Raw genomic sequence first — 18115 nt, 5'->3', positions numbered from 1 at the left:
AGCTTCAAGCGAGTGCTATTTCTGGATGCAGGCACTAGGGGTGGCTGCAGGGAGCGAGCAGGCTTGCGCCTACCCGCAGCCTGAGACACAGTGACAGGCCTTGTGCTGCAGCATCTTCTCCCCGGGCAAAAGCAGCCCTGAGAGCAGCTGGAGCAGCAGGGACAGGGAAGCCAAACCAAGGAAGTCTGAGCCTGTTTTCTAGCAGGAAATGCTCTGCAGCGCTCCCGTTTCAACCCTGGCAGGCAGAGATCCAAGGGATCTCGGAAAGGAGATGCTGCTCATACAACTGAAGTGAATCAGACCAGAGCACAGGACTGGTTTCCAGAATTTGGCTTTACTTCGCAGTACAGAAATCATTTGGAGCCTTCAGGAGACAGGAGAAGCACAGGCTCTGTCATATCGATACCGCAGTGCCGTTTGGTCCATCCGAGAAGCCACCAGGGTACAGAAAATACTTCCACATCTTGCCTGCTCTGTAATTTGTTCTCTCAATTTTATTAAGATTAAAACACAAAGGAGCCTTAGGCACAGCTGTGTCCCAACCGATGTAAACAGTTTTAGAAGCTTAAGTGGAGGTTAAGTTCTGTGCCCAGAACTAAGCCAACATTTGCTGCTACAATAGATGTGGGCTTTGTCCATAATACAACTTGCCACAGAGTTAGATTGATGGGAGAGACTTTAGGGATGCTGTCCACAATAATGGAGTGCTCAGTTTCTATTTTCCTTGATAATCAGGTTTGAGTGACAACCGTCACATCTACTAGCTCACCAGAAGCACATAATTGTGAAGGATGTTTACAAATGATTAAAAATACAAGGTAAGACACAGCTGTCAATGAGTTATTTCAAATCTGCACCAACGTCTACGTCTGCAAAAAGAAAAAAAATAAAGTTCAGTCTGCCTTTCGCTTACGAGGTTAGTCATTAAATCAGTCAGTAATTTGCCAGATTCTGGACAGCAGCCCTACTAGAATGAAATAATTAACACATGATATCCAAAAGGGGAACATTACCAGTGCAGTACTCTTCAATCTCTCAGAGATGGGATTACAAAAGCAGGCCTTACAATATTGAATTTCGTACAGTGTTCATTAAGTTCCTTATATATTCATATTAGCCGATTTAAATTTCTCCTAATTAGAGATTCTCATTACTGCTGCTCCTCCTCCCCATAGATATCATTTTTCTTGCGTTTCATCTCTTCGAAGTCAAACTCTGATCCCATCATCCTCTTATAAATATCTTTGATGTCATCGCACGTCGTCTCAAAGTGAGTGGTGGCGTCATAGGTGCGAGAAATGAAGATCTGGAAAGAGAAGCGGCCGTTTAGCATCGAGCCTCTCCCCTCACCCCCTCAAACACGAGCTCGGTGCTTACTAACCTGGCTTTCGGTTCCCAAGTCGGTCGGTGCAAACAGGTCACTGATGCTAACGAACCTGCAAGGAGGAAAAAGAGCTTCAGAATGGTTTTAGAGCATCACCGAGCATCAGTATTGGTGCAAGAACAGCTGAATTAAGGGGCATCACTCTGCCCAGTGTGTAAGCAGTCAAGGTGCAGAGGAAATTCAGAGTTTCAACACCACTTCGCAGCCAAACGGCCTTCAGATCCCCGCTGCCTTCATGCCTCAGGCACAAGCGCTCACAGCAGAGGGGCGAGAGAGGGGGGCTCGTCAAGGGCTTACTTCTGCTCAATGGGCTCCAAGAGGTCCAAGGCCGGCTTGATTTCCTTCTCTGGGTCCGCGGTTTCCACAGTAGTGCTGGCAATAGCGATGTACTTCCCCTGCGCTGCCACGTTGTGCGCAGAGGAGATCATGCAGACGTAGATATCTGGGGAAGCACATCGCGGCAACACGTCAGTATGCGCCAGGCAGGCCAACGGCCCGGGTCAGGCCTGCCTTGTCCCAAAACCTTCCTCTAGCTTGCACGCTCACGTGCCTTTTCCTGCTCCCCAACACTTTGTACCTCCTCTTAAGACCATGCCTGAACGAGTTCCATCCTTGCCCTGCGGTCCTACGTGCTCTCAGTCTCCTGGCTGAGGGGCCTGGACACAAGCAGCCCTGCGAGATCTCCAAAATTCAGTTTCCTGTGGCTTTGATGGCTCCTGAAAGCCAGCGGGGTCCCCAGCAGCCAGCCCACCCCTCTGTTCAAGGACAAGGAAGCATTTCCCCCCACTGCACGCAGCCCTCGCCTCCCCCTCCCAGAGCAGCCCCGTGCTCCTCACCCACTTCTCCCAGGTTGGGACACTTCCTTCGGCGGGTTCCTCACACGGCTTTCTGACCACAGGCACCCCAGCTTCTCCCACGTCCCCCACCGCTGCTCTAAACTAAAGCATGGCCTCACTGGGGCCTGAAGGATTTCTGGACGTGAAGTCTGCCACAGGAGCATTTCCCGTTTGATTCGCATCTCCCCGGGCCATCGGAGAATGTGTTTGGTGTGAGGCCACTTAACGACCACCCTGCCTCAAAACGCAAGAGCGACGAGACCCGCGTGCGCCCCGGCAGTCCCCGCTCTCCACGCACCTGATTTTCGGTTGACCTGATTCTGTGGAATGATGATCTGGCACGAGTTGGCATCGTTTGTATTCTTGATCGGGTGGCTCAAGATGCAGATTACCCGAATCACTTGGCCGACCTTTGTTACGCGGTCCGAGACATAGCTGGGGTCGCAGATGAGCTGTTTGCAGCGAGCAACCTGCAGAGACAGACGGACCTTGAGTGACCACTGCGCGGAGGTGTGTACACAGACAGACACAGGCGAGGAACTGGCTGATTTTGAGGAAAACCAAGAGTGGTTTGAGGTGGCTGTTCCTGCATCAGGTTCTTATTTTGCTGCCAGCAGCAAGCTTCAACTTGGGCAATCCAAATCTCAGTGAATTACTCTTAAAAGGCTACGTATAGCTGCATGATCACATCTTCCCCTTGTCATTCAGTGTGCAGCTACACTTTAACCCCTACAGAGCCCAGTCCTTCCAGCCTAGGACTATAACTTGCCACAGCTAAGGCTGAACCAAACAGATAAGGATGGACCAGTTTGCATTACAACTCATTTTTACAGTAATAGTTTAATATTTGACCAATTTGAAGCCTCCAGGCCCCCTGCACTTGGGCATGTCAGTCTATAGCACGGATTATCACCCCCACTGCTAGCCAGGACACGTCACCCCTCCCCAGAAGGGACACGTTACCCTACCAGCAAGCGCTAAACTGTCCTGCGAAGCTCCCACTCCAGTTGGGAGCACATTTATAGCTTCTAAGCAGCTCGCAGCACTCTCGCTAGCCTTCTATTGCCAGGTTGAGAAGAAGCTGCAGAAAGGCTGCGTGCCAGCTGTCTCAGCGGCTAATACTTAATGTCAAGGGCAGAGCTGGTTTCATACCCAGGTTAGACACAAGCAGGCAGCTCCTTTCCAGTTTAGCCAGCCTGATTTATTCAGAAGACAACCTTGCCAGCCCACAGAGACTTCATTCCAACTCCCGGAGTAGGACTACTGTACTGCACTGCTCACCATGAAAACATCAACACGTCTTAAGGAAGTTGGCACAGGGGAAAAAACAGCACTGGCCAAGCAGTTTTGGTCCTAGGGCTCTGATAAGGGTTTTCGCACTGCATTTGTTCAGATCGATGAACAACAGCCTCAATTTTGAGAGGCAAGATGAGGGGTGGGGAGTAAGGAAAGGACTGGAAGGTACCGTACCTCCCCTTCAGACTTCACACCAACCACTTTGCCATTTTCTATCACAATCTCTTCAATGGGCTTGTTCAGCATGTAGGTGCCTCCATATATAGCACTTAGCCTGCAAGAGTAAAGCCACTTCAGCATGTTCCACAGGTGCACGTTTGGTTTTTAACGGCCCTTCCAGCCCCTTGTTTCTGTTCCACTTGGACAAACCACTCACTAGACAAACTGCTTCAAAATACGCTGCTTAAACATCTATGCAGCAGATGCTGTCTGCTGTTCTTTCGGCAAGGCATCAGCTGGTATTTTGAGCAAGTTGTAGGCAAAATTACATCCAGCTAGAAGAATCTGCTTGGTGCAACCCAGACAGTCTTACAGTGCAAGAGCTGCAGGCTACACCACGTAGGCAAATCCAACTTCTTGGATAGATAAGATGCTGCAAACAGCATCTCTGAGCAAACCCAGAACTATCACCACTAACGGCAATCGCAGTAAACAAGCCCGGAAAGAAGCAACCTCACATGGAGGAATTGCTTCTTGATTAAGACAGCGAGAGAACCATTAACGACCGCAGTATTTTTAAGCGGCGTCATGTTCTGGAAGCCTGACCACTGACTCCACACATCTGATCCCCCACCAGGTGCCAGAGTAGGGTTGAGAAAACACCGGAGTCCAAAACCAAGTTCTCACCTTGCAAATCCCTGGGGCAGCTCTCCAAGGCCATAGAGGGGATAAAGGTACGGGCTTTTACCATATCTGGCCAGCGACTCGCTGTAGAGCTTAATCCTGTTGATTGTTTCTTGGCATGGTTGATCTAGATAGCTGGAGAGGGCAGTTAAATGATTTGCAATGTTTCACAAACCAAGACTTACAGCAGAATACACTCAGAGAGCAAAACATTTACTTCCTGTGAAGTTTCCTTCCCCACGCTCCAGCAGCTTCTGGCAAGTATTTCCCTGGAAGTTCCCTTTTAGAAGCACTTAGTGTCACAAGGGGTTTCATTCAGGAAGGAGATGTTTCATTAACCCCAGGAACCCACAAAGTTTAAATATCCCATCAGCAGAGGACCCAGTATTTTAAGATTCATGCAGCACCCAGGGACAGAGACACTTTGCAATACATCCTACCCTCAAATCACAAAGCCTGCCCTGTAAGCACCCAGCACCCCAGCTGATTTGGGGGAGCAACTGAACCCACACTTACTCGTCAGTCCTGTAGAGCGCGAGGGCATGGCCAGTGAAGTCTATAACATCTTGCCCCAGGTCAAACTTCTTATACACGTCACGCATGGTGGTCTTCTTGGGATCAACACCTTCGAAAGTTCGCGGGTCGTTCTCATCAAAGTTGGCAACGTACACTAGGAATTTCCTGAACCTGCGTTTCTCGAACAAGCCCATTAAGCCTAAAAACAAGGTGTTTTGTCAGAACTCACATCGCTACTAAATGGCTTTTCCATTGCCACAGAGTATCAAGAAGCAGGCAAGAACAGCTGAGTGTTTCAAACATCACTCCATAACCTGGAGTTTGCCCTTGAGGGCTAACCAAGGCTCTCTGTTCAAGCAGGAGACAAACATCTGCATCTGCCAGACCAGTCTGCACTGACAGCTCTCCTGGTGTACCAGACCTCAAGAGGTGGTATGGCCAACTTTTTTCAAGGCATGGCTGGAGGCTGAGATGCTACACACTACTCCCAGCTGGGGGAAAGCTTGGAGAGCAGTTTCCACTTGGCCTGGTGTAAAGCCCAACCTGAGCTTCCCTAAGCAGGGACCTGTGCTTGGCAACTACCAGACTTAACATCAAAGTGTGGTGATGAAAGCTCCAACAAAGCAAGCACCAGGCTCTCCTGCAGCATCGCCAAGGAACAAGCAAGCGCTGCGAGCATCAAAACTTCAAACGCGAGATTGGACAAGGCACTATTTATGCGTTTTAATTTTCTACAAATTGGAGAAGCAAGACTGGACTTGCTGAAACATGAAGGCAGAGACGGCACCAAAGGCACCTCCTACTTCTGCCAGTACGAGTCTCTTAAGCACGAGACCACTTACAAGACAGCACATGGCCAAATTGAAGGAACGGCCGATTACTTCACAGCAAACAGGAATATCTGCCATGAGGAAGGCTCCAATGTACAGACAAGCTACATACTTATTTGCAGGAGTCACTTTATCACGAGACTCGTCAGAGATGCTACTAAATACATCCTGCATCTGAAGCTAATGGACTGCCCTCTGATACCTCCTAATGTATTTCACTACACAATTACGAATGGTCGGTAGTTTTATCTGAAGAGTGAAATTTAAGTAGACAACAATTAAGATTTGAGCTAGGTGCCACATGTCAGAATTAGTCATTCCAATTTGCCTGCTGACAAACCTGGCAACATTTTTCACACACACGATTCCATGCGATAAGGACCCGAAATGAAAATATTTATGGCAGAGCTGGGAGCATAAGCCCCAAACGTAACCTCTCAAGGAAGTAAAATACTGCCAAATTCTCACCAGGTGAGCCATAGAACAGGCAGCTTGACCGGCTCCATTTGAAAGCTCCAAGAAGACAGTAACTCAAGGCTCAGGAAGCCCAAGACTCACACTGCAAGTGGTGTTTTAAGTCAAATAAGATGCAGAAAAATCCTATGCTAAGCACAGCTTGTTACCAAGGTGGAGTCTACACACAGCACGATGTGAGAAGCATCAAGATTTCTTTCCTACATGAGCACAGAATATCCTGAAATGTGGGTGGCAGAGACCTGTCTTGCCTTTGTTTAGAGATGGTAGCCTCAGGAGGAAACAAAGCAAGGTGTAACTACTTACTGGATGCCAAGGCTTCCGCCTCAGTGGAAGGAACTTTGTAGATCTTTCCTCCCTTGTAGACGAAGCTCCCCTCAATCACCTTGAAGTCTAAGTAGCGAGTGACTTCTGTGTAGAGCAGCATCTTTACCAACTGACCTGGAAAGGAGGTTTCGCACAAGTCAACCAGCTGGTCTGTAGCCAGAAGCCATGAGGACAGTGCTTCTCACAAGACAGACAGTTCTTCCAACACAGCAAACCCTTCAACAGCAGCACCATGTTCAACCCACACAGCCCTTACACCTTTGTGGAACATACGGGGTGTGGCAGATACTCACTAGTGCATTATGAGGCAGTTTCAAGGCTCGCTCACAGGCAATTAACAGCTTCCTTTTCAGTCCTGTGGTTTCCATCAGTCCTCTGAGTAAAAGCCATCCTGCAGCATGTTAATCTGCTGCAGAACACTGCTGCTCTTTGCTCCCTGTAGTTCATTCACACTCAACATGACAAACAAGGTCATGTCTTTGGACGGCAGCAGCTCCTCATCCTCGCTATTCAAGATCTAGCACAGCCTGCATATTAGTTGTCCAGCCAACTTACCGCAAATTAGCCCCTGGCCTGCGAGCAGCTAGCGTCACCATATGCCCGCTTACCTGTCCCCATCCACTGTCACATCCCCAGAGGGATGCTGTCCCTTAGAAATGCACCACAATGCCTGTGCAAACTGAAAGTAAGCTGAGACTAGAGTAACCAAGAGTAACCTTGACTGGAATCTATCAAGTCTTCCACTGCACTAGCCTTGAGCAAGACTGGCCCTACACAATACATCTAAGCACATCCCTCATGCTTCAGGGACAAGAGATTCCAGTAGCAAGCGGTTGGTATTTGGCAAAGGGAGTTGCCCCTGAACTTGGTTGCATTGATAACCACTTCACCAATACTGGATTTGGTCTAGAAGACCTGTCCCAGTACTGGAACACATAGATTAAAGAATGAGGATTTGTAGCATTGGTAAGGGACAACAGAGTCTGCAAGCCATAAAATAGGAACAAAAGGAATTGACAGTCGCCATGGAATCAACCGTTTCTTCCTAAGCCATGGAAGAATAACAACGCATGAATTAATGGCATTAACTTTGGCTAGAAATGCAAACACGTTAAGAGAGGATGTTGGAAAACGGACGTTCAAACCTTCCAGATGTGCCACTGCTGCACACTCCAAGCTGGAGCCATCTCCTGTGTTTGATATGCCCACAGCCAAAACTAGTCACGGAGCAGAAGCCGTGGTGCTTCTGGCATAAAGGCATGCAGATCAGCTCGAGAGAGCTTTCCACAGCTCTTTGATTAATGCTTCAACAAGTTCATGGAGACATGGCTGAAGGGCTGTTTATTCGATTACAGCACTGAACACTAGCCCAGGCTAAGCTCACGAGGCAGATTTGGGAGCTCTGTATCGCTTACCGTTAGCCATAAGGAATTTTGGAATTAGGTCCACATTCCAGTCTCTTCCTCGCCCCATAGATTCTGGTGGAGTTCCTGGTAGATTAAACCTTTTGTAGAGCTTCGGAGAGAATACAAAACTTTTTATAGCAGAGGAAATATCTATGGGTATAATTTCTCCCACACATGTACACACTTTCCACCCCCACATCTCCCCAGCTGAACATAAGCTCTTCACAGCAAGCTTTTGGCCAGCTTTTTAGCTCCAGTTTGATTTTTGATGCAATACACAATGCACATCCAGTAAATTCTTACAGTAAGAATCAGGCAGCGTTATTCTGCTCATCCAGTCTTTCTTCCTCCAAGGCTTAAAGCTTGGGAATTTATGACCTGCTGAACCGAAATACCGCTTAACATAGCTAAAGGCAATCTGATCAAAGTGCCTACTTCAGGAGAGGGCAGGCTCCTTCATATACTTAAATCATATTCCCCAATATAAATATTTAACCCAGTTAAGCGGCAAGGAGAGCAATGATTTCCTGACATCTGATTCGTCAGCCACCACAACAGCTTTAGGGGTACAGAATCACAGGGTGCAAGCAGTAACCAAATGAGATGGCACCTATCTAGCTGGAAGTGACCAAGTGACCTATCTAGCTCACAGACCAAGGACCAAGTGTAACATCAGGGCACAAAGAGCACACAGCATTTCTTAGGCCAACGTTTGCCAGCAAGCGTGGCAGTAGCAATTTAGCTGAAGTTTTAACATCAAGCTGTCGGGCGTTATACCTCCGAATGATCGCTCAAGTGCTGCACGCTTGAATCTCAGCTGGGAACTACAGAAAACAAGTGCTATCTACCAAGTATAAACATACACACTGTTTTCTCCCCCACTATTATCTGGTGTGGAAGTGCCATAAAACATTCTTATTCAAAGGAAACCCTTAGGAGTAATTACTTCGAATCCACCCCTAGGATAGCTCGAAATAAAGCCCCCTTTATGAGCCTGGGGAGGACACAATAGGCGGGTGTCAGCCTCCATACTTACATCCTCCAGGGGTGTAATAGATGCGCTTTCCCCTCCATAGTAAGAGTTACGATCCATGTGAAGGACCTTCTTTCCATTCACTGACATGATCCCAGAGAGGATGCATTCCTACGGACAGAGGAAACGAAAGGATGCAAGGGACATGTTAGTTGCATTTGAGCCATTTTTCCTAACGATGCTCTCTCAAAGAGCATGTTCAGACAGCCTGCTGCATGCCTAGATTCGAACCTACCTGCACAGTCCTTTGAAAATAAACACACCAGTTGCCTCACTCCACAATTAAGACATGCATGCTGAAAGACTTCTATCTGAGACAGATTAACCCCTTGCTAGGTTTGCTGTCTGCTCTGGGCAGGCCAACCAAGAGGTTTTAACTACACAACCACCACCTAATCAGAACTCTCCTGAGGAAGCTTCTGGGAAGTTCATGCATTTGGGCCAGATTAGGAAAATCTATACTCCTAAACCACCAGCTATCAATTTAAGGATGTCCATAGAGAGGCAGCACCCTCATTTATGGGCGACAGCAGGAAATCTTACCTGGACTTCAGTTAGTCTCCGCAAAACCTCAATCGCTGATATTTGCCACGCTGGGACATGCAAGAGAGTCAACAGCTACTCTTAGAAGGTAGAGGTAGCATAAAGACTAGATTAAGCCATTTGGGAGCTTTATCAACTCAGTAGACACTTCCGTATCCTTGCTACGTACCCAGTGAGATTAAAAACACCGAGATTACTTTGAGCAGCAGATCAGCTGCTATGTCTGAACGCAAGAGGCTGAGACTGACCACAGAGGAACACAAGTTGTAGTTTGCAGAGCCAGCTAAGGACTTGCACAGCTAAATCCCTGTTAAAAACACAACTTTGCAACTAACCCGGTCCCCAGCTCTGGCATTCACAAGCCAAAGAGTCTAACAAAAACTTGAATACTTGCATGTTTAGGACTGCTTATTGTGGAGGTTTTACTGATCTTTCTTGCTCTGCATCAATTCTCTCCAAAGGCAGAATTACATCTGCAATTGAGTTCATGTTCACCATCAGCATTATCTAATTTGTAGGTCCCGGCCACATGTCACATTATCTTTCATTCAGCCTGTAAAACCACACATCCAGCTGCTGAGAGATGCCACTGCTGCACATCTGCTCGCCCAGGAGCGGAGGAGCCGTTCCTTCAAGAAAACTGGCAGCTCAGCCCTCCTGGCAGATTATCTGTGTCTCCATGAGATCCTTCATGTTTACTCCACATGCATCTTGCCCCACGGAGCGCTCAGGACTCTCCTCCTGTGTCACTTCCCCCCTGCTGCAGCACGTAGGAGGCTTATTTTAAACTAAGTTATGGCAACACTGGCCAATACAGGTATCGGTTAGCGCACTCAGCCAAACCACAGTTATAATGCAAAACGTCTCCCACTGTATATTGTTTGCATGACTTGCAAATCCTAACTCTGGTAAATCCTCGGTGTAAGGGAAGCTTTTAAAATCTTCAACTTCACCAGCCAAAGACTTGCACGAGGGGTTATTTTGTTTTGAAATATCTCAACATCTGTAGGTGCCAGGGATTGCTGGCGTGAGGACTTGCTGTTCTTGCGCCTCCAGGTGGCAACGGGCAAATCTTCTCTACTGGGAGAGCAAGGCAATGCTAGCCAGCCTGTTACCCACCAGGATGCCATGGTAATTCAGCCAGGGCCCCAAAGAGCAAAGCTAGAGCTGCCTGCCTGGTGCACAGCAAGAATGGGATGCCCCAAGTTTAATCCCTGAAGTCGTGGCTGATTTAAAACACAGTGCCCACAGGGATTCACAGTCGCCACATGGATCCTGAACAGAGTTAGCCGCAGTACTTCCCATGAAACTTCTCCATGATCCACCAGCTGCTCCTTCCTATGCCATACCATCCTCCACAGGCTCCACATCCCTCATGTCTTACAAGGCCCCTCCACTTTTTCCAGACAGGCTGAAGCAAGCAGAGACCCTTACAGCAGACACAGCTGCGCCAAACCCTGTGTTAAGACACTACTCAAGAGCACCATGAGCCTTACAAGGCTGAGAAACCGCACAAGGGAAAGTATTGGTAGCTTTTATGGTGTCAGTTAAAACATGAACGATTTACCACAGGCAACATGGGACTATCACACCAAATGCATCGCCACTAGCCAGCGTGATTTTCTCAGTTAAACCAGATTTCACACAGCTCTACACAAGGGCTCTGGTTTGACTCTTTGCTCTAACCTGCGGTTTTATTCCCCCTGGAACATCTTCCAAAACCCTGGCTCTGCAGCTCTGCCAGATGGTGGTAAAGGACTGACAACGTCCATGCTGGAGCTGAGCCACAAGGAAGCCAACCAGGATTTCAAAACAAAATAAATATCAATTGGAGGGATGAAGTTACAGTAAAAGCTGCAGAAGCTACATTCTTCGGTCCAGATGTCAGCTGATTTCCTTCCTCCATTTAAGAAAACTTCAAAGCATTTCTTGCTCTATCTTCTCAGAATAGCGCACCCATCACTTCTCAACAGGTTGCCTGCCCAAATTGCCAGCATCCCCCTCGAGCGAATTTGGGTATCAGCAGAAGATGTAAGAGGTCTTAAGTACCTTTTCAATCTTATTTCCTACCCATTAAGCACCGATATGGGGATCGAGGTGGAGGTATTACAATACTACTTTATCCAAGGCTCATTTAACATATTCATTATATCACCCAGGCTCCTGCAGAGCCCTGAAGCATTGAAAGCCCGTGCAGGCCTTTCACCATCGCTTCCTTTCACAGCCGATGAGGCAACGGCACGGTCATAAAACACACAAGATGCACAATAGATTTATCCTCCCAGCTCAGCAATTCCTTTTGACGGCTGCGCTGGCTGACCGCTGCCTATACCCATCCGCTGGTGCGCTAGTCTGCATCTAGGAACCGCTTGATATGTCATTATGTCGTTTGGGTCAGGGAGCAAGGAAAACAAACAGCCTGTACTGATAAGGGAAGGGCTGGAAACAGTTTAGACTGCAAATAAAAAAAAAGGAAGCGTCAGAGTTCAAATCTGCGGCTTTCTGACCATATTATAGACATCAACACCGTGCAATTGGGGTAAAACTGAGCAGCTGCTGACAGCAGAAAGGGCACCAAGACGCAGCAGGGAAAGCTCCAGGTTACCAGCCGGGGCCAAACACAATCTTCGTGCAAATTACAGTCACGCTGTGCTACTATAATCCACAGCTTCAGGTTACGATGGGCTCCCGGCTCCCGAGAGCTCGCATTGTGTTGCCGAATGAATGACAGAGCAAGTCTTAACAGCCATCGATGTTGTCTGCAGCACAGCTTGGCCGCTTCAAATGGCCGGAAAGCACAGAACCAGAGAGCAACGCACTTCAGAAACATAGAGACAGCACATTCGATACAAATCCATGAAAAAAAAAAAAATAGACTAAGGGGTAACGCAGAGGTATTGGTGTTTCCATGCTTGCTTAAGACCATCAGCTCTTCCCTCACTTGCATGAACAGACTTTCTGCACACAAAAGCCTTCAGGAATCGAGGGCAGCAAGTAGGTTTACGTGGATTTTCTCCAAGTAGGGCGGCAGTTCAGAGAGCCTCAGACTGACCGATGGAAACTCGGTCCATCTAACAGCACTGAGGGGAGGATTCTGCGCAAAACATTTTGCAAAATCCCTTCATTTTCAAGAGTGGGTTCTGGCACAGCAAGAGCTCTGTCTTAGAAAGACAGGGCCAGGCCATGGTGAGCAAGAAGTTACACACAGCTCGTTAGTATCGCCCATTCCACCTCTAGCATATGTCGGCTACGTCTACCACGCTGGAGTCCCAACAAGCAAGACTCAAAGCTCTGCTTAGCCATACAAACTGCAAAAGCAATTACTCACTGCACTTGAGCAATCCCCTCCGCTACCAGGGGATGACGCAAGGGACAGTGACATTCCACTTGGTCCTCGCAGTCACTTTCACGTTCTTTATTTAGGCTCCATAAGCAATGAGGCCTGTGCCTACACGATTAAATATATCTTGAACCAAAGAGTTTGGCTACTCTGCTTCTATAGAAAGTGAATGTGTATCTCTGTGATGGATTTATATAGCTTTAATGCAGTGAGGCAGCTGGCAGGTAAGAAGCTTAGTTCAGCGCACTGGTGCCTGCAACGAGTGAAAACCCAGCAGGAACATGGTGTTCATCTACTGGGGCTAAACAAGATAGTTTAATTATGCCCAACATTCGTGTCAAATAACCCACATCATCTGGAGCACAGAAAGTAGATAACGAGCGCCTGTCAGTGGGCACAGCATCCCACTCCCAAATGTCCCGGTGAGCGAGTGCCGAGCCATTTCCAGGCCAGAAAGGTGTAGATTAAGGTGAACTGAAAAGACAAGTCTGAAAATAAAAACACTAGGTGTTCTCCAGCCTGCTGATTACCGCACCAGATTAAAAACAAGTTTGTGCAGTAGGTCTGGAGAAAGATGCTGCCTAATCTGCAATGCACAATGTACCTAGCAAGTCTAAGCCAAGGTTCTTAAAGCTATTAAGACTTGAGCAACTTGGAGAAGTCATTCCCACCAGCACCTCCAAGATACAGAGGCTGGAAGACCTACCGGCTCTCGTCCTAGGGCAGCCAGACCCACCACCACCAGCGCTTTGCAGATTACCTGCCCTGTAGTTAGCACACACGGCCTAACACTTCACCACCGCTCAATGCACGGAGAGATCGGGAGGAACACGCTGCTCTAGTCTGAGCACTGTGAAGTTAATTATACCTCGTGTAAGTTTGAGGCCGTCATATCTGGATTAAAAATGAGCTGGGATTATTTTTCCCCATACTGCTAAGACGTATCTTTACAAGCTTGGCACTGCAATGGGGTCTCCAATTAGCAGACATAAAGGAAAAGCTGAAATATTTTGAGTGCCAGTAATCCCAGTCCTAAAGCTGTCTGAGCTCTTCCCTACTAGTTGAAAAAGAGATTAACACCTGAAATATTGATGTTGTGCTTTCAGATCCATCAAAAGTGGAATTTATGCATGCACTCTTGTGCACTTACATAGTGGTGGCCCTGCAGACCCAACCAGAACGGCCACTGCAACAGATGTATTTGAGGCTCTTTTACCAAGATTCCGACCATTTATTTTTCCACTTTAAACCAACAACTGAACTTTCACTTTGGAAAGAGAAAGAAAAAACCCTCCAGATCAACAGCTGCTCGCTGCCTCTCCCAGATGGTCTGGATTACAGCTATTTTATGGGCTTTGTACAAGTTCTAGTGATGGATGCTGGGACGAGTCAACCGGTAATTCTCATGGGACAAGACATAAGATGGGCGCAGCCCAACAGGTAGCCTGGCAAAGAGGCAGAGCACTCGAGTATCTAGCAAACAGGACACCCATTTAATCTCATTTTGTTCAGGCATCATCAAAATGGGTACTTGAGATGCATGTCAGGCTTTTTCAGAGAGGAGACACAAACTCCCTGAGCTACAACAGTAGCCTGATGGGACTCCAATAGTATAGTCCACTTCTGCAAGGACCAGCTTTAAGGAAAGGGTGGTTGAAAACATCAGCAGAAGTTTTGTGACAGTTCAAGGCTCTTAGGAAAAGGAAAGAAACAACTGAATGTGTTTACGCAGCGTGTTTTCCAGTTCCTTTTCCTCAGGAAGCAACCTTTGAGCTTCCAGTCTGATGCCTCATCTGACTGCAGAGAGTTCTGTAGCCCAGCCTGAACCAGGCTCCACTCCAACCCTACTTGCCAGCCACAACGGTTGAGCCAACAGTGTGCATTTTAGGATCAGAACATCCTGGCGGCACCAGGACCTCTGGTTTCCATTCACTTGCTTTTCCACACAAGCTGCTCAAGTTGAGATGGAGTCCATCCTGTTCTAATTGGTATTTCAGAGGTAAAGCCTGCACATCAGAAGGAAAATAAGTGCTCCTGCACGCTCTCAGGCTCTGGAGTTTGGTCAGCACACCTTAAAATACGGCCATAATTTATTCCTTTTAACTCAACTGCTGATCATTAGCATTAGCTTGTCTTAAAAGTGATTTCACAAGAGGCCTTTTGTCAAATTTACATTGGCATTTGTCAGGTTGAGATTAAGCATGGTGCTTACCAACTTGATACCACAGCTCACTCTAAAGCATAAATTAACATTTTAATGGAGCTCAGATCTATTGGAGGCCCCTTCACTAGAAGCTCATTATATTTCACCTCCCCAAAAGTCTGCTTCCCTGCTTTGGTGAGCCAAAGACAGGTTTTAGGACAGACTGCAGCTTTCCCTATCAAAGGAAAGAAGCTTTTGCCTTGTAAGTCACTCCTGCTACCTCAAAGGAAGAGCTTTTAGAGAAAAGAATGAAAGCAACCAGGAAAGTTGGGTTTACCCTAGGGCAGCAGCTGGGAAGACGCTCCCACACTTTGCACATTTTCTTTGTGCCACATCCTGGCTTTGTTACCATTACTCCCTTACTAGAAACAGGGGGATGATAAACCAGATCTGCCTTAAGCAGCCGTGCCCCAGTCCTGTGTCAGCAGACATGATGCCTTCACCACTGTGGCAGCCCCGTCAATCACAGCACCAAAGCCACAGTAGGAAGCGCACATATTTCTATTTAAAATTACCATCAACAGGGGAAGTGGGGGAAATCCCTCACGGCCAACCCCAAAGATATCTCTTTGTCTAGCCACCTCTCCCCATTAACAGGAGGAAACAAAAGCAGGAAAGGCTATTTAACTGCGAGGAAAACCTCCTCTCCACCATATTGGATTTTCTTCTCCCCTTCTTCAAACAATGCCTCTTATTTGTAACCTGCAATCCACCCTTCAGCCCCTACCAAACCACAGCAGACAAACTAGCCATGTCCCCAGCCATGTCCCTGGTTCGAAGGAAGGCAGGAACCAGAAGAAATCCCCACCAGCAAACCTGACGGGCAGCAGCACTGCCATTTCTTTTTTTTTTTTTCTGCTCGGCAGCCTGCAGCGCGGGCTGCATCCTCCACAATAGGACAAAGCCCCACCATGGCTCATCCCCCTCCCTCCGCCGCACCCCCAAGTGCCATCAGCTGTCAGCTTTCTTCAGGGATGACCGAGATGAAGCAACAACGCAGGAAAGGATTTTTTTTTGGGGGGGTGGGGGGTGGAAATCAGACAAATTTGACAGGCGTGCAGGGCTCGCCCGCCTCCCCATCCCCCTCCTGCTGCAGTCAGGGCTGGATGGAGAGCCGAAGGCTGCAAAGGCGGAGCGGGGATGGGGCGGAGGGGGGGGATGGATATAACCAGGTCTGCCTCCACCCTAAGCCAGGCTCGGCTCCGGGGAGGGCACGGCTCCGTGGACCTGCAGCCACCTCCGGTTTTGGGGATAAAGGGAAAAATAAAATAATAATAATTAAAAAAAAAAAAAAAAGCAAGCAATAAATCCCCGTTGGCGTTTTATTGTCCGTCGTCCCCCGCCCTCCCTCCGCTAAACAACTGCATTTCCTGGGGCCTCCCACAGGCAACAACGCCGCGGACCGGGGGCCTCCCGGGAGCTGGGGGGGACCCAGGCAGACGGTGGGGGGGTGACATCCAAACACGGGGCTCTATTATAATCATAAAAAACCAACCAAACAAACAAAAAACCAAAAAAAAATTAAAAAAAACCCCAAAAACAGAACCCAGCGCGGGGGTCTAGTGGGGGGGGGGGGGAAGGACGCAGGTTGCCGAGCGGGGGATGGGGGGGGGGATGTAGTGATGGGGGGGTGCTATGATAATTAGATGAGAGATGGGGGAAATGACCCAGGTGCCCCGTGGAGGGGGGGTGGGGGGGACGGGACACCAGAACCCAGGCACCCCAGGGTAATATTTGGGAGAGGGGAAAGCAGGAACCCAGGCGCCCCAGCCGGGGTTGGGGGGGGGGGGCTGCGATGATGAGGTGACAGGAAGAAAAGGACCATAAGGTCCGAGGGGGGGGGGTGTGCTAATCAGGTAAAAAATTGGGGAACAGACCCCAGCATCCAGGGGAGGGACCCGTGTACCCGAAGCGATGGGGGGGGGGGGAGCGCTAACCCCCCCCCAGGCGGCCCTACCCGGGGCTGTGTGAGTGTGAGGGGGAGGGAAGGTGATAGATGGGCAAAAGGACACCGGCGCCCGAGGGGGAGCGGGGATGAGGACCCGTGTGAGGGACGGGGAGGGGGGCCGGAGGCAGGCAGGACCTAAGCACCGGGATGAGGGGGCCGGGCCGGGGCGGGGAGGGGGGGGGTGTCAGGGCAGGGCGGCGGCCGACCCGCGGCAGGCCCGAGGCCCAGGCGGCGGCTCCTCCTCACCGTGAGGCCGGTGCCCAGCACGATCACGTCGTATTCCTCATTCATGGCGGCGGAGGGGAAGGGAAGAACGGGGTGCGGGGGGGGAAAAGCGTCTCTCGGGTCTCTGTCCCTCTTTCTCCGCCGGCCGGGGCTGAGGCGAGCCGGGCGCTGCGGGAAGCGGGAGAAAATGGAGCCGCCGCCGCCGTGAAGAGACCGCGCCGGGAGGGGGCGGAGCCGCACCACCACCCCCCCTCCCACCTACCCCGCGCCTGCCAATCAACGCCCGGCGCCAACCCGCCATTGGCTCGCCTCGCCGTCGCTAAAGGGGGGCGGGCGCCGCGCCGCCGGCGCTGCCACCGTGGTAGGGGCGGCCGGGCGCGCATGCGCGGCGCCGCGCTCCCCTCCCCTCCGGGTTTGCGCAGCGCCGAGGCACCGCCGGGGCCGTGCCTCGATGGGCAGGGCACGCGCGGGCACGTGCCGCGTGTGCAAAAAGGGGAAGGGGGGGGGGGGGGGGCGTGGCGGCGGCCGCGTGCGGGCGTGCAAGGGCTGGGCGCGCCACGGCCGCGTGGCTGTGCGCGTGCGACCGGGGCGCGCGCGCGCGGGGGCACCCGTTGCACACCCGTGGGTGTGCAACGGGTGCTCCGGTTGCACGGGCACACGCGTGACCGTGCGACGGATGCGCGACGCCTACATCCACGCCTGGCGTCTGCGGGCGTGCAAAAGGGGGCATCGGTGCGCAGCGGGTTACTTGCGTGCCCGTGCGCTACGTGCCTGCAAAGCGAGCGTGCACGCGTGTGCGAGGGCCACCCACACAGCCCGGGGTGGCTTTGACACCCGAGGGTGCAGGGCAGAGCACCCACGGGTGCCCCGCCTGGTACCCACACAGGACGACCCCGGTATCCCCCTCCGCG

General features: G+C 50.1%; 1 protein-coding gene across 1 annotated transcript; it reads right to left on the bottom strand.

Moving 5' to 3' along the window:
• Positions 1-315: 315 nt before the first annotated feature.
• On the bottom strand, positions 316-17451 carry GDI2 (GDP dissociation inhibitor 2). Its single transcript, XM_069801522.1, has 11 exons — positions 17226-17451; positions 8949-9056; positions 7922-8021; positions 6486-6620; positions 4876-5074; positions 4363-4494; positions 3691-3790; positions 2519-2690; positions 1682-1826; positions 1382-1436; positions 316-1306 (listed from the first exon to the last, which is right to left on the bottom strand). Exons 1-11 carry the CDS (start codon positions 17268-17270, stop codon positions 1151-1153), a joined length of 1347 nt encoding a protein of 448 aa, XP_069657623.1. The 5' UTR covers positions 17271-17451; the 3' UTR covers positions 316-1150.
• Between the last annotated feature and the right edge of the window lie 664 nt (positions 17452-18115).

This window comes from Haliaeetus albicilla, chromosome 14 (genome assembly GCF_947461875.1).
Source record: "Haliaeetus albicilla chromosome 14, bHalAlb1.1, whole genome shotgun sequence".
Taxonomy (NCBI): Eukaryota; Metazoa; Chordata; class Aves; order Accipitriformes; family Accipitridae; genus Haliaeetus; species Haliaeetus albicilla.
The sequence above is the reverse complement of the archived record's forward strand: the minus strand, read 5'-3'. Positions and strand labels throughout refer to the sequence as shown.

What these genes read in the sequence shown, in the direction of transcription:
- GDI2 (XM_069801522.1), bottom strand. Translation starts at nt 17,270, where the DNA reads ATGAATGAGGAATACGACGTGATCGTGCTGGGCACCGGCCTCACG. An exon ending in TGCTGGGCACCGGCCTCACG is followed by an intron (nt 9,057 to 17,225) that starts GTGAGGAGGAGC and finishes CTCTGTCCGTAG; the next exon opens with GAATGCATCCTCTCTGGGAT. An exon ending in CTGCCCCAGGGATTTGCAAG is followed by an intron (nt 3,791 to 4,362) that starts GTGAGAACTTGG and finishes TTACTCTTGCAG; the next exon opens with GCTAAGTGCTATATATGGAG.